The sequence below is a fragment of the Dermacentor albipictus genome, chromosome 1 (assembly GCF_038994185.2).
Source record: "Dermacentor albipictus isolate Rhodes 1998 colony chromosome 1, USDA_Dalb.pri_finalv2, whole genome shotgun sequence".
Taxonomy (NCBI): Eukaryota; Metazoa; Arthropoda; class Arachnida; order Ixodida; family Ixodidae; genus Dermacentor; species Dermacentor albipictus.
The window spans coordinates 338,012,230-338,030,988 of record NC_091821.1 but is presented as its reverse complement, the minus strand read 5'-3'; the positions used below and the strand labels follow the sequence as shown (position 1 = coordinate 338,030,988).

General features: G+C 46.4%; 1 protein-coding gene across 2 annotated transcripts in view; it reads left to right on the top strand.

Moving 5' to 3' along the window:
• The first annotated feature begins 1,700 nt into the window (after nt 1-1,700).
• LOC135899997 (fibronectin type-III domain-containing protein 3A-like) overlaps nt 1,701-18,759 on the top strand; it is a 91,977-nt gene continuing 74,918 nt past the window's right edge. For both annotated transcript variants that reach the window (XM_065429530.2, XM_065429453.2), the window contains exon 1: nt 1,701-2,196. In XM_065429530.2, coding sequence (XP_065285602.1) covers nt 1,806-2,196 — 391 coding nt within the window. In that variant the 5' untranslated portion in view covers nt 1,701-1,805. The remainder of the gene's footprint in view (nt 2,197-18,759) is intronic.

The window sequence follows — 18,759 nt, the reverse complement described above, 5'->3', positions numbered from 1 at the left end:
TTTATCGGCACCTTGCGCACGCAGGCACTCGGCAATCGCCATGTACTATTATACTTTCAGGTTGCGCTTCGTCCTGCGAAAATCGGTCACGTGGTCTTCCCACACTTTCAGCAGCGCGCGCGTCTTGTCGTTGATCCAGCGCGCTTTTCGCTTCTCATTCTCCGCTGACGAAGCTGCAGAGTTGGCTTCTGTGGTTGGTGATAGGCTTTAGCGCGGCACCACATTGAAAAAGAAAATACGCAGAAATGAAATAAAAAAATACAGACGAGCGTTTGTAAACATGGCCGACAATAGGTGCTAGCGTCCAGTCGAGATTCCATGGGAACAAGAATATAGTTGCACAAACTGCTTCAACTGTCGTGCTGTACGTCATAGAATTATTAAAAAGTTCATAACAGCAGTTATGATAACCTCTACTTTGATTACATTGCGTCTTAATTTATCGATTTTGTGATTTTTTGCCAAGCCCCTGTCGTCGAGATTATACACAAGTTGCGCTTGCATGAGTTCGGGAAACTCATTCAGTGGTCGAATATTGTTAGCTTTGGATGTCATTCACTCACTACGCCGGTGTAGAAGCAACAAAAATGGCATTAAGACGTAATCCCTTTCGCTGCGAATGAAATCACACGTGCCGTATGAAAGTTGTATTATACTGTACTGTAATGTATACTGGTACATTACAGTCCATCGGAGCACCGAACGCGAATTTCGAAAACTCTTTCCCCAAATTTCGGGCCGTCAAGTTCGGGGTGCGGCCCTTACAGGAGTCTATACAGTGATTACTTCACGACGCATATTGCAATTTACGAATTCTAGCCGGTGAGCTTTGCAAAGGCATATTCACTTGGAATGAATTCTGAGGACGGCGCGAGTGTCAAGATACGCGCCACCAAAGTTTTGGCGAAAATGCACAATTGTTTAACTTACTTTTCTCACAGAACGCCGTTTACGCCCTCAAGCACGAAAATAAAAGGGGACGTCCGTGTAGTTCGTCGGACACTTAAAATTAATATCTCGAAACTGGTGTCGTCCTGAAGATTAGTTCCAAGTGGATACGCCTCATCTACCATTCGTAAATTCCAATAAGCGCTGTAAATATATATATATATATATATATATATATATATATATATATATATATATATATATATATATATATATATATATATATATATATATATATATATATATATATATATTGCTACGGAACAGCCGTCACAGTGAGGCTGCTCTGAGGAGGAAGAAGACGACGTGGGCCCGCTTGATATAGCGTCGCCATTTTGGCCTTCCGTTAGCTTCCCTTCCCTGTAAATAAATTGTATATAGTATTGGGCTATTGGGCTAATTGTATATAGTATTGGCACGAACAACAAAAAAAGGGCATGAAAAAAAGAACACTGCGAAATATGGACTACATTGGTGAACCTTTCCTCGTTGCTGACCGACGAAGTCGACGTATCTCTCGCGCGCATGCGCTGCCCACCCACATCATGGCCGTTTACCAGGCCGTGCCACTACGTACCTGCAACCCCGCATGTCGTCTGCTTCCACCCCACATGTCGTCTGCTGCCACACCACAGCATACACCTGCAGATAGTAAACTAAGCCGGGGGGGGGGGGGGGAGGGGTCGCGCTGACGCAGCAGAAACGAAACGGTGCGCCAACAACAGAGCCACAGCTGCGCGCCGCGTGCTCACCAGGGCCAGGCCCAACGCCTTGTGGCGCACCGAGGCGGCGGGCGAGGCGAGCAGGTGGAAGACGCTCATGAGCAGCTCGAAGCAGCACTCGCGCAGCCCGGCACGATGTCGCAGGAGCAGGGACCCGAGGGCCTCGAGCGCGGCCTCGACGAGGGGCGGCTCGTCCTGGCAGTGGCTGAGCCAGCGGAGCGCCACGACGAGCACGAGACGCGGCTCGCCGGGCTTCGAGAGAGCGCCCGGGTGCCACCGCACGAGCTCGAGCAGGGCCAGCTCGTGGCTGCTGGGCCCGCCGTCGGCGCCGCGCTGCAGGGCCAGGCGCAGACCTCGCCGGCCGCAGCGCCGCAGGGCCCGGCCGCGCAGCATGGTGCTCGCCTCGGGTGCGTCGTCGTCGGCAGCAGCGCGCCCCCGCCGGCTGCTTCTTCTCCTTCGGCGCGCTCTTCGGTGCCCGCCGAGGACGCTTCCTCTTCCTCGCCGGACGAGAACCAGCCGGACGCAGGTCAGCATCGCCCGCCTGCTATTGTAGTTGGCTTAATTGTCTGCTTTGGTTTCGAATTTTACCGGTTTGACAGAATGCAACGGCGTCAGTAGCTATAAACTCTGGATTCTTAGCCGTACAATATCTTCAAGGGGAGTACGGTAGCGCGATTAAAAGACGGGACAAAAGAAGACACATAGGCGCACACACAGCGCTCGTGTGTCCCTATGTGTCTTCTTTTGTCCCGTCTTTTAATCGTGCTACCGTACTCCCCTTGAAGATGCATTACCAACAAGCCCACATTGCAACCCTCGCGTACAATATCGTCGGTATCGTTACCGTCTAGATGTTTAGCCGAAGCCTAGTTATGGATCTGTGCACTTTTGCGTAGGAAAAAAAAAAAGAAACATTGTGACGGCACATCCATCCTTTGGCGGTGATTGGAGACTTTCACGCGATTAGCTATGCATTTTATGATGGATGCGTATTTGGTCACGATATGTTTTATATGATGATCCTTCTGAAATGCGTCGCACACCCCTGTGGCCCGGCAAGTTGGCGCCAAAGATGTTCACGGAAGAGCGGCACGCGCCCTGTTGGCAGTTGCACATACGCAGTGACCGAAGTTGATCCGTAGGTCGGTTTCCAACCAGCTTCAACACAGCTGCTCCATGCTTGGCCAATAATTACCCATTGACCCAATTTGGCGTGAAAAAGGTTAGGCGCCTACTCGCACGCGCACACGCGCACCGCTAACTGGCCGAAGTTCGCGAAGAATTATAATCGCGTTGACGGTGATGATGAAAACGTTTTATCTAAAGAAAAAAAGGAGAGGGCAGTTAGGAGAAGGGTGGTCGAATTCTTATTCCGGAATTCCGTTGGCTAAGGCCGCCGCCCTAGCTCTTTCCACGAGGGCTCGCTGGTCCTTCAGGGTTGAGCTGGACAGGGCTGCCTCCCATCCTTCCCACGTTGGCTGTTTTATAGCTTCTAAGGCACTATTAACCTGGCGGGCCCATGCCTTATGGTGCAAATCTGCTTTCTGCCCGCAGAATTTACACTCAGCCGAAAAAGATTGCGGCTCAATCGCGTTGAGAAACGACACATGCGCATGTACAAAATAAATAAATAAATAAATCACGGTGCAGCCTTTCTCAATAGCGAAGCCAGAAGGCTTCCGGCCCAGGTAAATCAGCTCTGCGTTAACCCGCATCGTAGAGTCAAGTGCGTGATAAGGAAAAAGTGTAGGGGTGTGCGAATAAGGATTTTTTTTTTTGAAATCGAGTCGAATACGAATCGAATAGTGCCAAGAGCGAATCGAGTATCGAATAATTCTCAAATAATGAACAGCTGTTATCGCAATTAATGTAAAACAATATGTTGACGACCTAGTATTCTTAAAGTTAGCAAGCTTCTCTCATTACGTATTCATGAACCGTGTATTATTAAAAGCATAAATTGAGCATTAGGAGCAAACAAGCAGTTTCTTCGCAAGCACAGGACTGTTCGGGGAGCGCGAGTAATCGGTGTTACACAGCCTGTAAACTATGGCTATAAACCTAAGCGGTGCAGCCTGCCCCGCCTCGCAAGTACTCATGTTTTATGTCTGTACTATGCCCGCAGGGGTGGAAACTCACCGTACTTTTGTTCCACGTTTATGTATAACTGGGCGAAGCCTATGTTTTGAAATATTCGAAAAATATTCGCAATTACGAATAGTGAATGTTCTATTCGGAGTCCGAATTGAATAGGAAATTATTCGATTCGTTATTCGAAAGAATTACGAATGTTCGAACATCATCCACCGGGCTTGATGCGAGTCAATATATATATATATATATATATATATATATATATATATATACATATATATATATATATATATAATGTGGGGAGGGGGGGGGGGCTGCCCAAAGCTGTAGAAAGGTCGAAGACACCTAGGAACTGTCAGGGTCGACTGCCTTACGCGAGGCCCAGAACCATTCTGGCCGCCCGTCTCGCCACTCTTAAGTATTTACCCGGGAGCGCAAGTTTCGGTATATATACAAACGATGGCAAGAGGCAAGCAGGCACGACAATAAGCGGGAGATACGCGACTCGGGGCTTCTCGGTAAGCGCTGAAACCTTTTTCTTTCTTCTTGCTTTTTGTTCAACACATATTTCTTTTAACTGCTGCTCAAATTCGCTGAAAATGATGCATATTGAGTATCTAGGCGCATTCAATGGCCGCATGCGTACGTGAGACGTATACGGTGATCAGCAAAACCCGCCGATGGAGGATAAATCAACGGATCTCTTAGGCATGTAAGGCCCTCTGGGCTGGACTTTTGGGCGATAAGGTAGCCTCGCTGCCTACGGGATTATCTGACTGAGCTATGTCGGATACTCATTTGCCATAGCCGGATTAAGTTTGAATCCCTGTATCATTTTTTTTTTCTACGTCTGGCGATGGTGAGCTTGAATTTCACCTCATCCAGTGCACTACATCTGCAGGCTTGCAGTCACGCCTGACACCGGCAAAAGATGCCGAGAATGAGTGCGGCTATACTAATCCATACTATGCTGGTACTTGCAAATCCAGGTGACAGTGACAAGAACTTTATTATAGTGTCCTGAGGAACTTGATTGGGGGGAACCGAAGGCTCCTCAATCAAGTTGGTGGCTCCGCCCACGACGGAACAGGGAGGCGGTGACTCTCCGCGACGTCGCGGACTCTCTGGACGGCCTGTAGTTGGTTCGTGAAATTCGAGCTCTTCAGGAGGGCGTCCCACTTGTATTGAAGGTCGGAGCCCGCGTTATACGGGCACAGCCAGGGCATGTACAACCCAGGTACTACTAAATTAGGAAGGCCCACTAAGCTTCAACAAAGAGACTCCCTCATCAGAACAGGAATTGGCCTCTCTGGTGCAGTATTCGACCGCTCCCTCCCTCATGATTCCTACAATTAACCCATGGCCCTCAGTCCCAAGCAACTGCAGAGCACCTGACCAAGGTGGCGGTCAGACCTGTAACGAAACAGAGGGTGTGAAAAATCTCTGGACCCGGACAGGCCGCCAGTGGAAACTCACTGGCAACCTTTAACACCCGAACTCTGTCGAGTGAGGCTAGCTTAGCAGGACTTTTTGAGGAACTATCAAACATTGTTTGGTATATCATTGGCCTTAGTGAGATTAGAACTGTTGAGACTTGTACAGAGTTGACTTACGGCCATATCCTCTGCTATAGGGGCCTCCCAGATAAGAAGCAAAACGGGGTAGGATTCCTAATCTATAAGGACATAGCGCGCAACAATGACGAATTCTAAAGCATTAATGAGAGGGTAGCTGTAGTCGTAATACAACTTAATGAGTGGTATGGATTAAAGGTAGTACAAGCCTACGCTCCAACATCCAATCACGACGATGAGGAAATTGATCAGTTTTATGAAGATGTTGAATTAGTGATGAGGAAAGTGCAAACTCAGTATACTGTGGTAACGGGCGACTTCAATGCAAAAGTGGGGAAAAAGCAGGCTGGGGAACAAGCAATTGGCAACTATGGCGTCGTTTCTAGGAACTCTAGAGGAGAGATGCTGGTAGAATTCGCAGAAAGGAATAGGCTGCGAATAATGAACGCCTTTTTCAGGAAGCGTAGCAACAGAAAGTCTACTTGGAGAAGCCCTAATGGTGGAACAAGGAATGAAATTGATTTCACACTTTCTGCCGATCCCACCATAGTGCAGGATGTAGAAGTGTTAGGTAGGGTAAAGTGCAGTGATAATAAGTTAGTGAGTGCTGATTCACCTCGATTTGAAGAGAAAAAGAGTGAAATTGGTCAAGAAACAGGCCAGCCTAGAGTCAGTAAGAGTAAAAGCATAGTAATTCATGCTGGTGCTTGCAAACAGATATGCAGCCTTAGAACACAGAGATGAAGATGACATCGAGGTAATGAAACTGTAATTAGGCTGGCTTCCGAGGCGGCAATTGAAGTGGGAGGCAAGGTGCCAAGGCAACCAGTAGGCAAGCTCTCCCAAGTAATAAAGTTCCGAATAAAGAAACGACAAAGAATGAAAGTGTCCACTCAAGAGATAAGATAGAATTCGCGGAACCGTCAAAACTGATCAACAAGGTCAGAATAAGGGATATTCGAAATTATAGCGTGAGAAAGAATGAAGAAACCAAGATGTATGCACTGAAAAATAAGCAGGGTAATATCTTCAGCAATCTCAAAGATATAATAAAAGCAGCGGAAGAATTTTATACTGACCTGTACAGTACCCAGAGAAGTCATGATACCTCCATTTGAAGCAGTAATGAACAGGATGCAGAAACTCCTATAACTAGCGATGAGGTCAGAAGGGCCTTGCAAGACATGAAACGCGGAAAAGCGGCAGGAGCAGATGAACTACCAGTCGATTTAATTAAAGATGGTGGAGACATAGTGCTTGAAAAACTAGCGGTCCTTTATACGAACTGTCTATCGACTTCAAGGGTCCCAGAGAACTGTAAGAATGCAAATATTATACTAATCCACAGAAAAGGAGACGTTTAAGAATTGAAAAAGTATAGGCCCATTAGCTTACTCCCAGTATTATATAAAATATTCACCAAGATAATTTGAAATAGAATAAAGACAACACTGGATTTTAGCCAACCAAGTGAATGGGCTGGCTTCAGGAAGGAATACTCTACAATGGATCACATCCATGTCATTATTCAGATAGTCGAGAAATCCAGAGTACAATCAACCTCTCTGTATGACTTTCATAGATTACGAAAAGGCATTTGGTTCAATCGAGATGCCAGCAGTCAGAGGTCTTACGTAATCAAGGAGTACAGGACGATTACGTAACTATCTTGGGAAATATATACAAAGACTCCACAGCTGCTTTAATTCTACACAAGAAAACTAGAGATACGTATAAAGAAAGGAGTCAGACAAGGAGACACAATCTCTCCAATGCGATTCACTGTGTGCTTGAAAGTATTCAAGCTGTTAAACTGGGAAGGCTTAGGAGTAAGAATCGATGGCGAATATCTCCGCAAACTTCGGTTTGCAGATGACATTGTTCTACTAAGAAACACTGCAGGCGAGTTACAACAAATGATTAAGGAGTTTAACAGAGAGAGTATAAGAGTGGGTTTGAAGATTAGTATGCAGAAGACAAAGATAATGATCAATAGCCGGCCAAGGGAACAAGAATTCAGGATCGCCAGTCGGCCTCCAGAGTCTGTGAAGGAGTACGTTTACCTAGGTCAATTAACTACAGGGAACTTTGATCATAAGAAGGAAATTCATAGAAGAATAACTATGGGTTGGGCCCCGGGTGCCAGGGGCGTAGCCAGGGGGGGGGCTTATGGGGCTTCAGCCCCCCCCGAAATTTTTTCGTGCTGTCATGTGCCGCCGACCAAAACAACTCCCGGCGCCAGAAATCATGCTCGATTTTGTTTAGAATGTCCTTAATTCACGCTCTAAAAGACATTTGAGCGCGAACATTGCTAAATCGGGCTGGATTTCTGGGCAACGTCCATGCATCAGGAGTCACATATCGTAACGCAAGGAGCCCCACCGGGCACAAAATTTCAAGGGCGTTTTGAGGGCGAGCGGGCTCGTCTCGGCATCTCGCGGAGGCCGCGGAATCTACGGAGCGCTTGGATTTCAATTCTGAAACGTTGTGGGTATAAAGTTCTCAAAGCATTTTGATGCGAAAGGTCCATTGACATTTTCAAAGTCGTGCTTTAGATTTTCAATTCCGGAACTTTTTGGGTTTAATGCTGTTGTAAACATTTGACGCCAAAGGTGTATCGAATTTTCTAAAGTCGTACATCGGGCTATACAACGAGACAAGCCAAATCAACATACTATCAGACAAGTTGACAAATCACGCAGCGAGGTCCGATGAGACAAAGCGTTGTGGTGGTTCATTTGTACCGTCAGGTCACAGAAAAGAATATACACATTTTTTTTCACCTGCGCCAAAGCATCCATGTCAAGACACTAAAGCCACCATTGTAACTAAGTTCTTATTTATTTTTCTACCTAGACTTTTATTCGCGAGGATATATTGAGCCTCTTTGTCATTTCTTTCTAATTTTTTTTTTGTTCTCGCAATCCCCGGGCTGCGGATCCAGCCAGAGCGCATGCGTTTTTCTCGTGCTGCATCGATAACCGCGCGGCGCACTTGACTGCGCGTTTGTTTTTGTCTGGCCGACTGCATTTTCGCCTGACAGAGTTTTGGACGCTTTCTGGCTAGCAGACGAGAAAAAGAAACAATGCATAGTCGCTCGCCGCCAGCACTGCGGGGACTCGATGGATTGCAACGCGTTCGCTTGAGCGCAACCTCTCCGGAAAATTTTGTCTCGCCGTTGTAGGATACCGAGCAGTACGCGTATGGTTTTCTGTGGACCAAGCGTCACACGTTTTCTTCGATATTCCTTCGGTAGCCCCACTAGGTGCCCAAAGTAGGCATTCGATTGTAGCCAACATGCTTTCCTTTGCGTTATTCTATTTCGCCGCCCCCCGCCCACACACACAAAAAAAGAAGACATTGTTGCGGCGCAGCGAATTTTCGCATGGGGAAAGTTCGATTTTGTTACTTCTTTTGCGGAAAGTAATGGGCGACGGGACGCTTCAGTTGCCGGATACTATTTTATTATTGCGATGGCAGCTCTATGAAGACTCCAGGCGCATTCCTGCCGTTGCCCTCATGTTCCGTATAAATAAAGGCCAAGGGCGATAACATCGTGACCGCGCGCCGCATGCTCTATGTGCGAGTGAAAACGTGCGGGGGGGAAGGGGAGGGGTTGAGCCGACGATGGTGGCTGCGTCTGGTGTGCGCAAGAGAGAAAAGCGGGGAGGAAGCGCGCCGCTTTCCGTCGCACGCGATACATTTTGGGAGTGGAGCGAAGGGGGGGGGGGTGCTGTGATCTGTGAATCTGTGGTTGCGCAACCTATTTATTTGCCTTGTTTGACGCATTATATATAGTGACTTTTTCTTAGGTACGTATATTTATTGGTGACATTCGTATATTTAAATACCTTGTTGCGAGGTTTTGTGCATATACGCAGTGAACATTGTTTCCAGTGACAATTTTTTGCCCTGTATCAAGCTGTATCTTCACATTTGTATATTCCATTGTATCTTCGCATTTCTAATGTACGAAGGCGAGTCAAATGAAAGTGAGAAAACCCGCCCCGCGCAATAATGGTTCGGTTCATTATTTTCGAGGCATGCGCGTAGCACATACGCATCTCATTTGCAAGTGACATGCAGAGGTGAGGTTAAGTGTTCTTTAATGCTCTCATCATGGGGTTGAACATGGTTGCGTGACATAATGGACACTTCAAAAGTTGAACAGCTTGGTGTCGTGAGGTTTTTGACAAATGAAGATGTTTCCCAAAAAGAAATTATTCGCCGTATGGCTGCCGTATGCGTTGAACATTGCGTTTCATTGGCGCCTAAGAAGCGTTGTAGCAAACTGTTCAAAGAAGCACATGAAAGTTACAAAGACGATCCATGGCCGGGCCAAAGTCACCGTGAAATCACCCCCAATACAATTAAAAAGGCCGTGGTTGCTCAGTGGCTATGGTGTTGGATACGGCTGCTGAGCACGAGGTCGCGGGATTGAATCCCGGTCACGGCGGCTGCATTTCGATGGAGGTGAAATGCGAAAACACCCGTGTACTTAGATTTAAGTGCACGTCAAAGAACCCCAGATGAGGGTGACGACTTTTTGTCTGCAATTGTGACCGGGGATGACTCTTGGTGCCCCTACTACTGCCTGAAACACTAAGGCAAATCTTACAGTGGAAACATTTGAATCCACCACTCCCAAGGAAAACAAAGGCCGTCAGTTATGCCGGAAAAGCGTTGACTTCTTTTTAGATCGTTAGGGGCCACTATTGATTGAATTTTCTCAACCTGGAGAGACTCTAAATCGTTTCAGATATTGTGAAAGGTCGGATCGGCTGCGTGTCGCAATTAAGAACAAACGACGTGAAAAATTGAGCATTGGGGACATCTTGCATCACGGCATTGCCCGTTCCCGCGTCGCTGATGTGGTTAATACAAAACTGGCAAAGTTCAAGTGGGAAACGCTGCAACATCCCTCATGCAGCCCAGACCTGTTGCCTTGCGTCTTCCACATTTGGTGAAATTTGAAGAAACTGCTCAAGGAAACCAGATTCGTGTCGGAAGATGACGTGTAGTCATTTACAGATTTTTGAGGCAGCAACCCAAGGAGTTTTATGAGACGGGAATTACGCGACTCGTTAGTAGGACAAATGTCTAAATACTCATGCTGACTACTTTTATTCAAAGTACCCCGTTTGTCGTATATTCGCATTGGCTCACTTTCGTTTGACTCGCCCTCGTATATGTTGCAGAACTCCTGCTTTTTATATGTGCTCTCTGTTGCGACTGTAATTTCGGAGCAAGTACTCGCAATGTACAACCGGTGACAGCTGCTCCTGCGCAATACATTCTAACAAAGGAAAACGTCATTGAGATTTTCCCCTGGTCGTTGCATATGTACAAAAATGTAAACAAGGTTGTTGAATGACAGATATATATATATATATATATATATATATATATATATATATATATATATATATATATATATATATATATATATATATATATATATATATATATATATATATATATATCAGGCCGAGCTGCAAAGTGAGCCCCCCCCGAACGAAATTTCTGGCTACGCCACTGCCGGGTGCACGAGGCCAGTAGGAGGTGCGGAGGGTGCCATATACGCCTGAAGACACCCGAAAGTATCCTCGCCTTCCTCGACTACACCCGGGTGGGGAGGGGTGACAGAAGAGCTGTCGGCCCCGGGTGCCAGATGACCTAGCTACACCGAGTACACATAAATGTCCTAGAACGCATGGACGGGGAACAGCTACCGCCGTAGCAAAATTGTAGTGCAACGCGATGGTTGCGGGTGGGTTCGGCTTCTACCGGCGGAAAGTTGTATTTTCGTCCACGTCCATCTCCCATCGGCTTATCATTTGTGCACTTCCAGTAAAGACTACAACGTCCCCTAAAATTTCCTTGGATTCATTACTTGTTGGCTTATATATAGGGTCGTGGCTAAAAAAAATCAGGCTGCTCAGGTTTTCCTTCTTGTTCATGTGTGTGCGAACATATAGACAGATAGATGGATGGATGGATATAGATATAGATAGATATAGATAGATATATAGATAGAGATATAGATAGATATAGATAGATATAGATAGATATAGATAGATAGATAGATATAGATAGATATAGATAGATAGATATATATAGATATATAGATACAGATAGATACAGATAGATACAGATAGATATAGATAGATATAGATAGATATAGATAGATATAGATAGATATAGATAGATAGATAGATAGATAGATATAGATAGATAGATAGATAGATAGATAGATAGATAGATAGATAGATAGATAGATAGATAGATAGATAGATAGATAGATAGATAGATAGATAGATAGATAGATAGATAGATAGATAGATAGATAGATAGATAGATGTGTGTGTGTGCGGGTATGTGTATAGGTATATGTATACTGCCCCTCTACTTATGTCGACCTATCCCATTGCCTATTCTACTGTCCGGCTGCTCAGCAATCAAGTTCCTATCCTCCCCCTTCCCTTTCCATCACCACCTGGCTCGACTGGCCACCCAGATGGTCGATATGCTCAGCCTGTAAAATTGGGCTGAATAAATGTCTTGTATGTATGTATGTATGTATGTATGTATGTATGTATGTATGTATGTATGTATGTATGTATGTATGTATGTATGTATGTATGTATGTATGTATGTATGTATGTATGTATGTATGTATGTATGTATGTGTGTGTGTGTGTATGTGTGTGTGTGTGTGTGTGTGTGTGTGTGTGTGTGTGTGTGTGTGTGTGTGTGTGTGTGTGTGTGTGTGTGTGTCTGTGTCTGTGTGTGTCTGTGTGTGTCTGTGTGTGTCTGTGTGTGTCTGTGTGTGTCTGTGTGTGTCTGTGTGTGTCTGTGTGTGTCTATGTGTATGTGTGTATGTACGTACGTAAACTGAACATTACTGCGACTAGTGGCCATAGAACATACCCAGTAGCACATATCGGCCAACACATTTAGACTGCACTAGCTTTGAGTTCAGCTCACGAGAAAGGCTAGAAACTACCTCGATGTATATGTACTGAAAAGTGGGGGTTTACTCACTAAAAGTTTCCTTTTTTGTTGTTTAAGCAAAAAGGACGTTACAAAATACGGCCACTGGGGCTATATTCCATCGTTCCATTTCCGACATGACTCGCACGTGGCCGTGCTGTTGCCGCTGGGATCGGCTGCATGACGCGCCGCGCAATCATAAAGGAATGGAAAAGGAAATGGAGCGTTACAAAATATGGATCCTTGTTTAACCAATGTAACGAGAACACCCTTCATGACGCCGCACTGAGCTCAGGGGCCGCATTACGTAAGGGTTCTTTTCGCAATCCATTCTTTTTGCCTTAAATCATTGGCCCTAACGCTTCTCGGACGCCGCGCGAAACAAGGATTCACGACAAAAACAAAATCTTGCATAATAGGGCCACGGGACCCTATTTTTAACCACCATTTCAACCTATTTCTTGTCTCTCCGCGGCCAGAGCATCGCACGAACTGTGAGCCGCTGAGCACTTACCAGTTGTCCGCGTTATCGTCCACGTTGCTGCTTCCGGCGGTGAGCCAAAGGTGCGCTCAACTGCATCGCCTTTCGTTATCTCTCGTTATTGCATAGCGCAGGTATAAACGCCTCAGGCGCTGATTCAAAAGCCGCACTTTTATTGCTATAGTAGTTATTCCGTAAAACTACCGCTTTCAATTTATCTGTTGTACCTCGTGCCATATCCCACTGGAACGGTCTTCCGGATGAAATCGTCTCGATAACTGATCGTAAAATATTTCGTGAACGTCTGTGCGCGCTTTTTAGTTAGTATCCTTCCTCTTATATTGCTGTTATGCTTGAGAATTCTGTGCTTTTTGTTTTTTTTACAAATAAATCTAAGTCAACTCTACAGTGGATGAACTAAAAAGTTCAGCCACTGTACAGTTGGCTTAGATTTATTTGAGTTGTTTCCATTGTACTCAACAGCTCATTGTTACACCCCCCCCCCCATGCCCGACAGGGCCTGTAAGGTGCTTTTTTCTAAATTAAAAAAAAAAAACTATGCACACTCCAGGCGCATTTCTGTCGCCGGCTTCGCCGTGGGGTTTCGTATTAAGTCCAAGTGCGATAAAATCGTCGCCGTGCGCCGTATGCTGTATTTGCGAGTGAAAACGTGGGAGGGTAAGCCGGCGACTGCGACTCAATCAGGCGCGCGCGAAGGAAAGAAAGCGGAGAGGAAACACGCCGTCTTCCGTCGCGCGAAAGGCCGTGAGGGGATGGGAGGGCGGCGTTGTGCTCCGGCAGCAACTGAGCATTGCGATGCCCAGCAGACCCATAGCAGACCGGGCACACGGGGAACTGAAGATCGCGGCTCAATCTCACGGCGCCATATATGGAGGAAAGCGGGGTGCCAGCGCGGGAGAGGGTGGGGGGGGGGGGGCTTCGTCGACTCCCCAACAAGTGCGTACTTTGAGCGGCCGTGCGCGGTCGCGCGTGCCGTATCTCGTAAAGATCTGTAGACGGCTCATACCTTTGTGTGCGCTGTGTTTTCGTTGCTCTTGCGTTGAAGCGATAGACCGCACGAAGCTCAGTTCGCTCGCTGCTGCTGCCGCCGCGCTTGCTCACACCAGCGTTTTGACATCGAGTGTCCGCTCTCCCCGAGTGTGATGTGTTAATGGTTGCTTGTGAGCGCTAGCTGACACTATCCTTGTTAATTCAATAAGCGAATGTGTCCAGTTTTACACAACCGAAAAAAAACTAGATAGACAGATAGATAGATAGATAGATAGATAGATAGATAGATAGATAGATAGATAGATAGATAGATAGATAGATAGATAGATAGATAGATAGATAGATAGATAGATAGATAGATAGATAGATAGATAGATAGATAGATAGATATAGATAGATAGATAGATATAGATAGATATAGATAGATAGATATAGATAGATAGATATAGATAGATAGATATAGATAGATATAGATAGATAGATATAGATAGATAGATATAGATAGATAGATATAGATAGATAGATAGATAGATAGATAGATAGATAGATAGATAGATAGATAGATAGATAGATAGATAGATAGATAGATAGATAGATAGATAGATAGATAGATAGATAGATAGATAGATAGATAGATAGATAGATTTACACAACCGAAAAAAAACTACCCTCCCTAATTCGTATAGCCGTCTACTAATTTTCTCTCGCAATCGATGCTTCGCCTTTCGGGCGGCACTGAGTTTTTTACATAGTGCAGTTTCACAATACTGTAGCTTCAATGTCAAAGCTGTATGAGGCGTGTTCTTCGTGGCATTCGATACAGATCATGAAGGGGACGTATTCTAGGACGGTCGCTTTCGGCGATATCAATTTCTGTGCACGCTTACTGGCTGGCTGAGCAAAAAATAATAATAATAATCAGACGAGCTGATTAACTGATTGAGCACTACGTCACGCAAAAGCGATAGTATCGCCGAAAGTGATCGTCCTAGAATATATCCCCACAGTTCTCGGCCTCCTGAATGGGAGCTACACGCCTGCGGAAAAAACTAAATACGAGCGCCGCCTCCGCCGTTAGGATTCCGCAATTGTACGCTGTGGCGATAAATAGGCTGCGATAAACCGTGAGCCAGCAAGGAGAACCTCAGTTGGTGCCAACGCTTCGACAACGTGACTTGTCGTCACGCTGTCGTTTTACTGCCGTCATCACTACACAACCGTCATCCCATTGACCGTCGTCGTCGTTGTCATATCGCTTCCGCCGTTCCATTGACGTCAACCTTTCGTCGTCATTCTAGCGTAATCACGTTGTCGTCCTTCAATCGTGATTATGCCGCCGTCGTCAAGCCAGTGTCGTTGGACAGTCACTGTCATACATCCATTGTGGCGCCATCGTCATTCCACCTTTGCCATCCTATTGTCGCCGTACGCACGTAGACGTCCCTTTGTCCTCGTGGTCTCGTCGTCAAGATGGCGTTGTTATCACGTCGGTATCATTTCAGGATTGTCATCTCGTTGTCTTCTTGCCGTCATCGTCATGCCACCTTTGTTGTTCCATCGACGTCATTCCTTGTCCGTCATCTGTCGAAGTCATGCCGTCGCCATCATACTGCCTTTGTGGTTCTATCGACCTTATTCCATCGTCATCACTGCATTTTCGTCGTACAGTCGTTGTCATGATTATGGGAAGACCTTGACAAGCGACTGCCGTACACGCAAAGTTGCCACGTGACTGGCCGCTCAAAGCACTTTGCGTGTACTCGCGGCCTTCCACGCTCGGAAAACTTTAGATAGCACGTACTGAGCAACAGAAAGCTGTATTCGGGAGTCCTTCATGTTGCTGTGCAATTTTCTCTTTGACACTTTTCGTCTAATTGTAATATTTCAGAAGTTGATTAAGACTAATTATGTAATTAGCCAGAATGCAAAAATATGATCCATCTCCAAGTGACGGCAAACATTACCTTGGTTCTGCCCTGCAGCTACGTGGCATTTGCATATTCTTAGATCTTATGGCCTTATAGTTGGGACACCCTATATATACACACGCTCTTCCAAGCTCTTCCATCTCCTCTCTGCCTCTGCCAAGTGACCGGCTTCCCACACTTCAGACATTCTTTCTTTTTTTTTTTAATCGACGCATTAAAAGAAACATGACTTCCGCTTTACGGGTTTCGTTACGTTGCCTGAATGCTAATCTCGTTACCGCCGACAGTCGTCGTGAGATATATTCTGCCGTAATTCTTTGTGAGCTATTCGGCGAGGCAGCAACAGCACTCAGCCAGCAGCCACGGTCAGGAAGGCACGGGAGGGCTCGCAAAGAAAGTTTAGCTTCAAAATCTTTGACGTCTTAACTGTCCTGTTGCGCCGTTAAAGAAAAGCGCATCTCGGGGACTCGTCATCAAGGCACCCACTCGCTGCATGTTTTCGCCTTCAGTGCATCTGCTGCGACTTCGTGTTGCAGGCGGTGTTTCGGTCGTCGCAGTTATCGCGGACGTTCTCTCCATCGCTAACACCATACGACGATGTGCGAATACCGCGCTCATCCCTGAACCATCCGCTCGCCTCCGATGCTTCGACAATGACCTCATTTCCTCTGACGATCATATCTGCGCTGTACATGTGCACGCACGTCTTCAAGCACGCATCCTCTAACTTGTTTCTCGGTATGTTCTGTAGATCTGTCACGTGCGCGATATGTCTCGCGCGTTCACGACTCGTTCTTGACACCTATAGAGTCTTCACCAGCCGTGCGTTCCTCCCGGACCGCTTCAGCATACGAGCATTTAGGCATTTGCGTATATAGAGAGTATCAAACGAATCGCTTAACCGGTTACGCGCTGGCTTGTGGAGCAGATCATGTGGCGATCTCGGTTCCTTACAACTCAAGTTTCAGCAATGCGCTTCTCTCACTATAGAACTTAAGCTATGACATCTTTCCGTGCGGGCAATAAAGTGAAAAAAAAATCCTAATTGCAGGACGAATCTCTCCGTTCGGCAAAACGAAAATAATGCAATGAATATTAACGCATTGCAGTGCTGAGGGATGCGCAAAGCGGCCACGGCAGCATTAATACTCTACGCAGCGCACATCGCGCCAGTGCCAATCACCGGCGTCGTCCTGAACATTAAAGAAAGAACTCTGGCAAAATGCGGAACTCGAGGATGGCTGTGATACTCTCCGATTCACCGTCAGTCACGGAGCCCTATCGGTATAGAATTTTTTTTTAAATGGTTATTGGCTCCATTGTGCAAGCTTCGAAACGGAGCCAATGGCTATAAATTAAAAGGGGGGCTAGCATAGTGTCTGCAATCAAATCCCAATAATTTATGACCTTAAGTAGCTTTCCCAGACAAGCCTGACCGCCCTATTTCAAAAAGGACGCTCACCGAAGAAACAAAGCAACGTTTTGTCCAATGCAAGGAATCCTTTCCGCGCTACCACGTTATACATTGTCAGTGTCCCGAAAAGACAATCGGAACCTTTTCACCTTTCACCGTTGCAGAAGTTCTCACGGACGCGCTGGGTCCCGGATACAAAAACAATAAAAATGGCTAGCGGCGGCCTGCTGCTTCAAGTACGCGACAAGCTCCAACATAAAAACATTTCTTCTGCATTTTGGTGATGTTCAAATCACAGTAACCCCATATCGCTCAGTTAACACATCCAAAGGTGTATAGTATCAGATGATGGCCTCTTGAATCGGACTCGAAGGATGCAAGGATCAGAATGTTGTTAAAGTACAAACAATAATTGCGGTCAAACGCGACAACGAAGAAATTCCTACAAAACATATTATTCTCACCTATGCTACGAGTGTACTGCCAGAATCTATTGAAAAGGGTACACAGACACGAGAAAGAGCACGTGTACATTTCAAATCCACGTGGATGTTTCAAATGACAGATATGGCCATGGCTCACAAACCTGCAGAGGCCGGCTCACTTGCGCAAAATGCGGCATAAAAGAACACGCTTCCGACAACTGCACTGGCACGCTCCACTGTGCTAACTGCGACGGTGATGATCATGTGCTACGCGGAAAAAAAAAATTGCTACATGCATATTGAGTGCTACTTTTGGACTATGCGCACAGGCGCCTCGATGAAGACGGACTGCTTCATGGGTACATGTTACAGCACGCAATTCTTGGCCAATCCCCCAGTGTGGGTATGAGCCATAATGTGAGGTCACCACCATCACCACCACCATCATCGTCAGCATCTAGAGCTGCCGGCTGAACTGGTCAACGCTGCAGTTACTTTTATAAATAGACTGAAGTTATTTTTGTAAATAGTCCTCAGTGTTTCACCCCTCGTTCGCGTAACGTTTTTGTGGAGGTTGGCGTTCCTCGTCCTCGCCACGGAGCTCCGCAGCGGATGCACCGTCCAACTTTTCATCAGGGCTCCCGGTGACGCCTCGTCTGCACCTACACCTGCGCCTCCAACAACAAGGTGTATACGTCACGGTTGCGAATCCCCGCGATCCTATGGCATATTCTCCGGCCAAGATAATGTTGGCGTTGAGGACTAGTTCTGCGTGTACGAGCGTGTTAGCCAGAACAACCTCTGGGACGCTGCCATAATGCTAGCAGGTGTAATATTCTACTTGGGCGGACCACCGCGTGTCTGGTTCCGGACACACGAGGACGAGCTGTCTAGCTGGCATGCCTTCAAGGAGAAGCTCCGCGGCCTCTGTGGAAACCCGAGCGGTCGCCAACTGGCTGCAAGAAAAGGGCTTGCTATAACAGTGCAGTCTTCCACTGAATCGTATGTCTCGCATACAAGACGCCTTCGCTCTTTGTCGGAACGTCGACGAGAAAATGGCCGAGGTTGACAAAGTATGCCACGTCCTCAACGCGATCGCGGACGGCGCGTTCAACTTGTTGTTCTACAACATTTCAACCATCGAGGTCATGGTCAAGGATTGCCGCCGC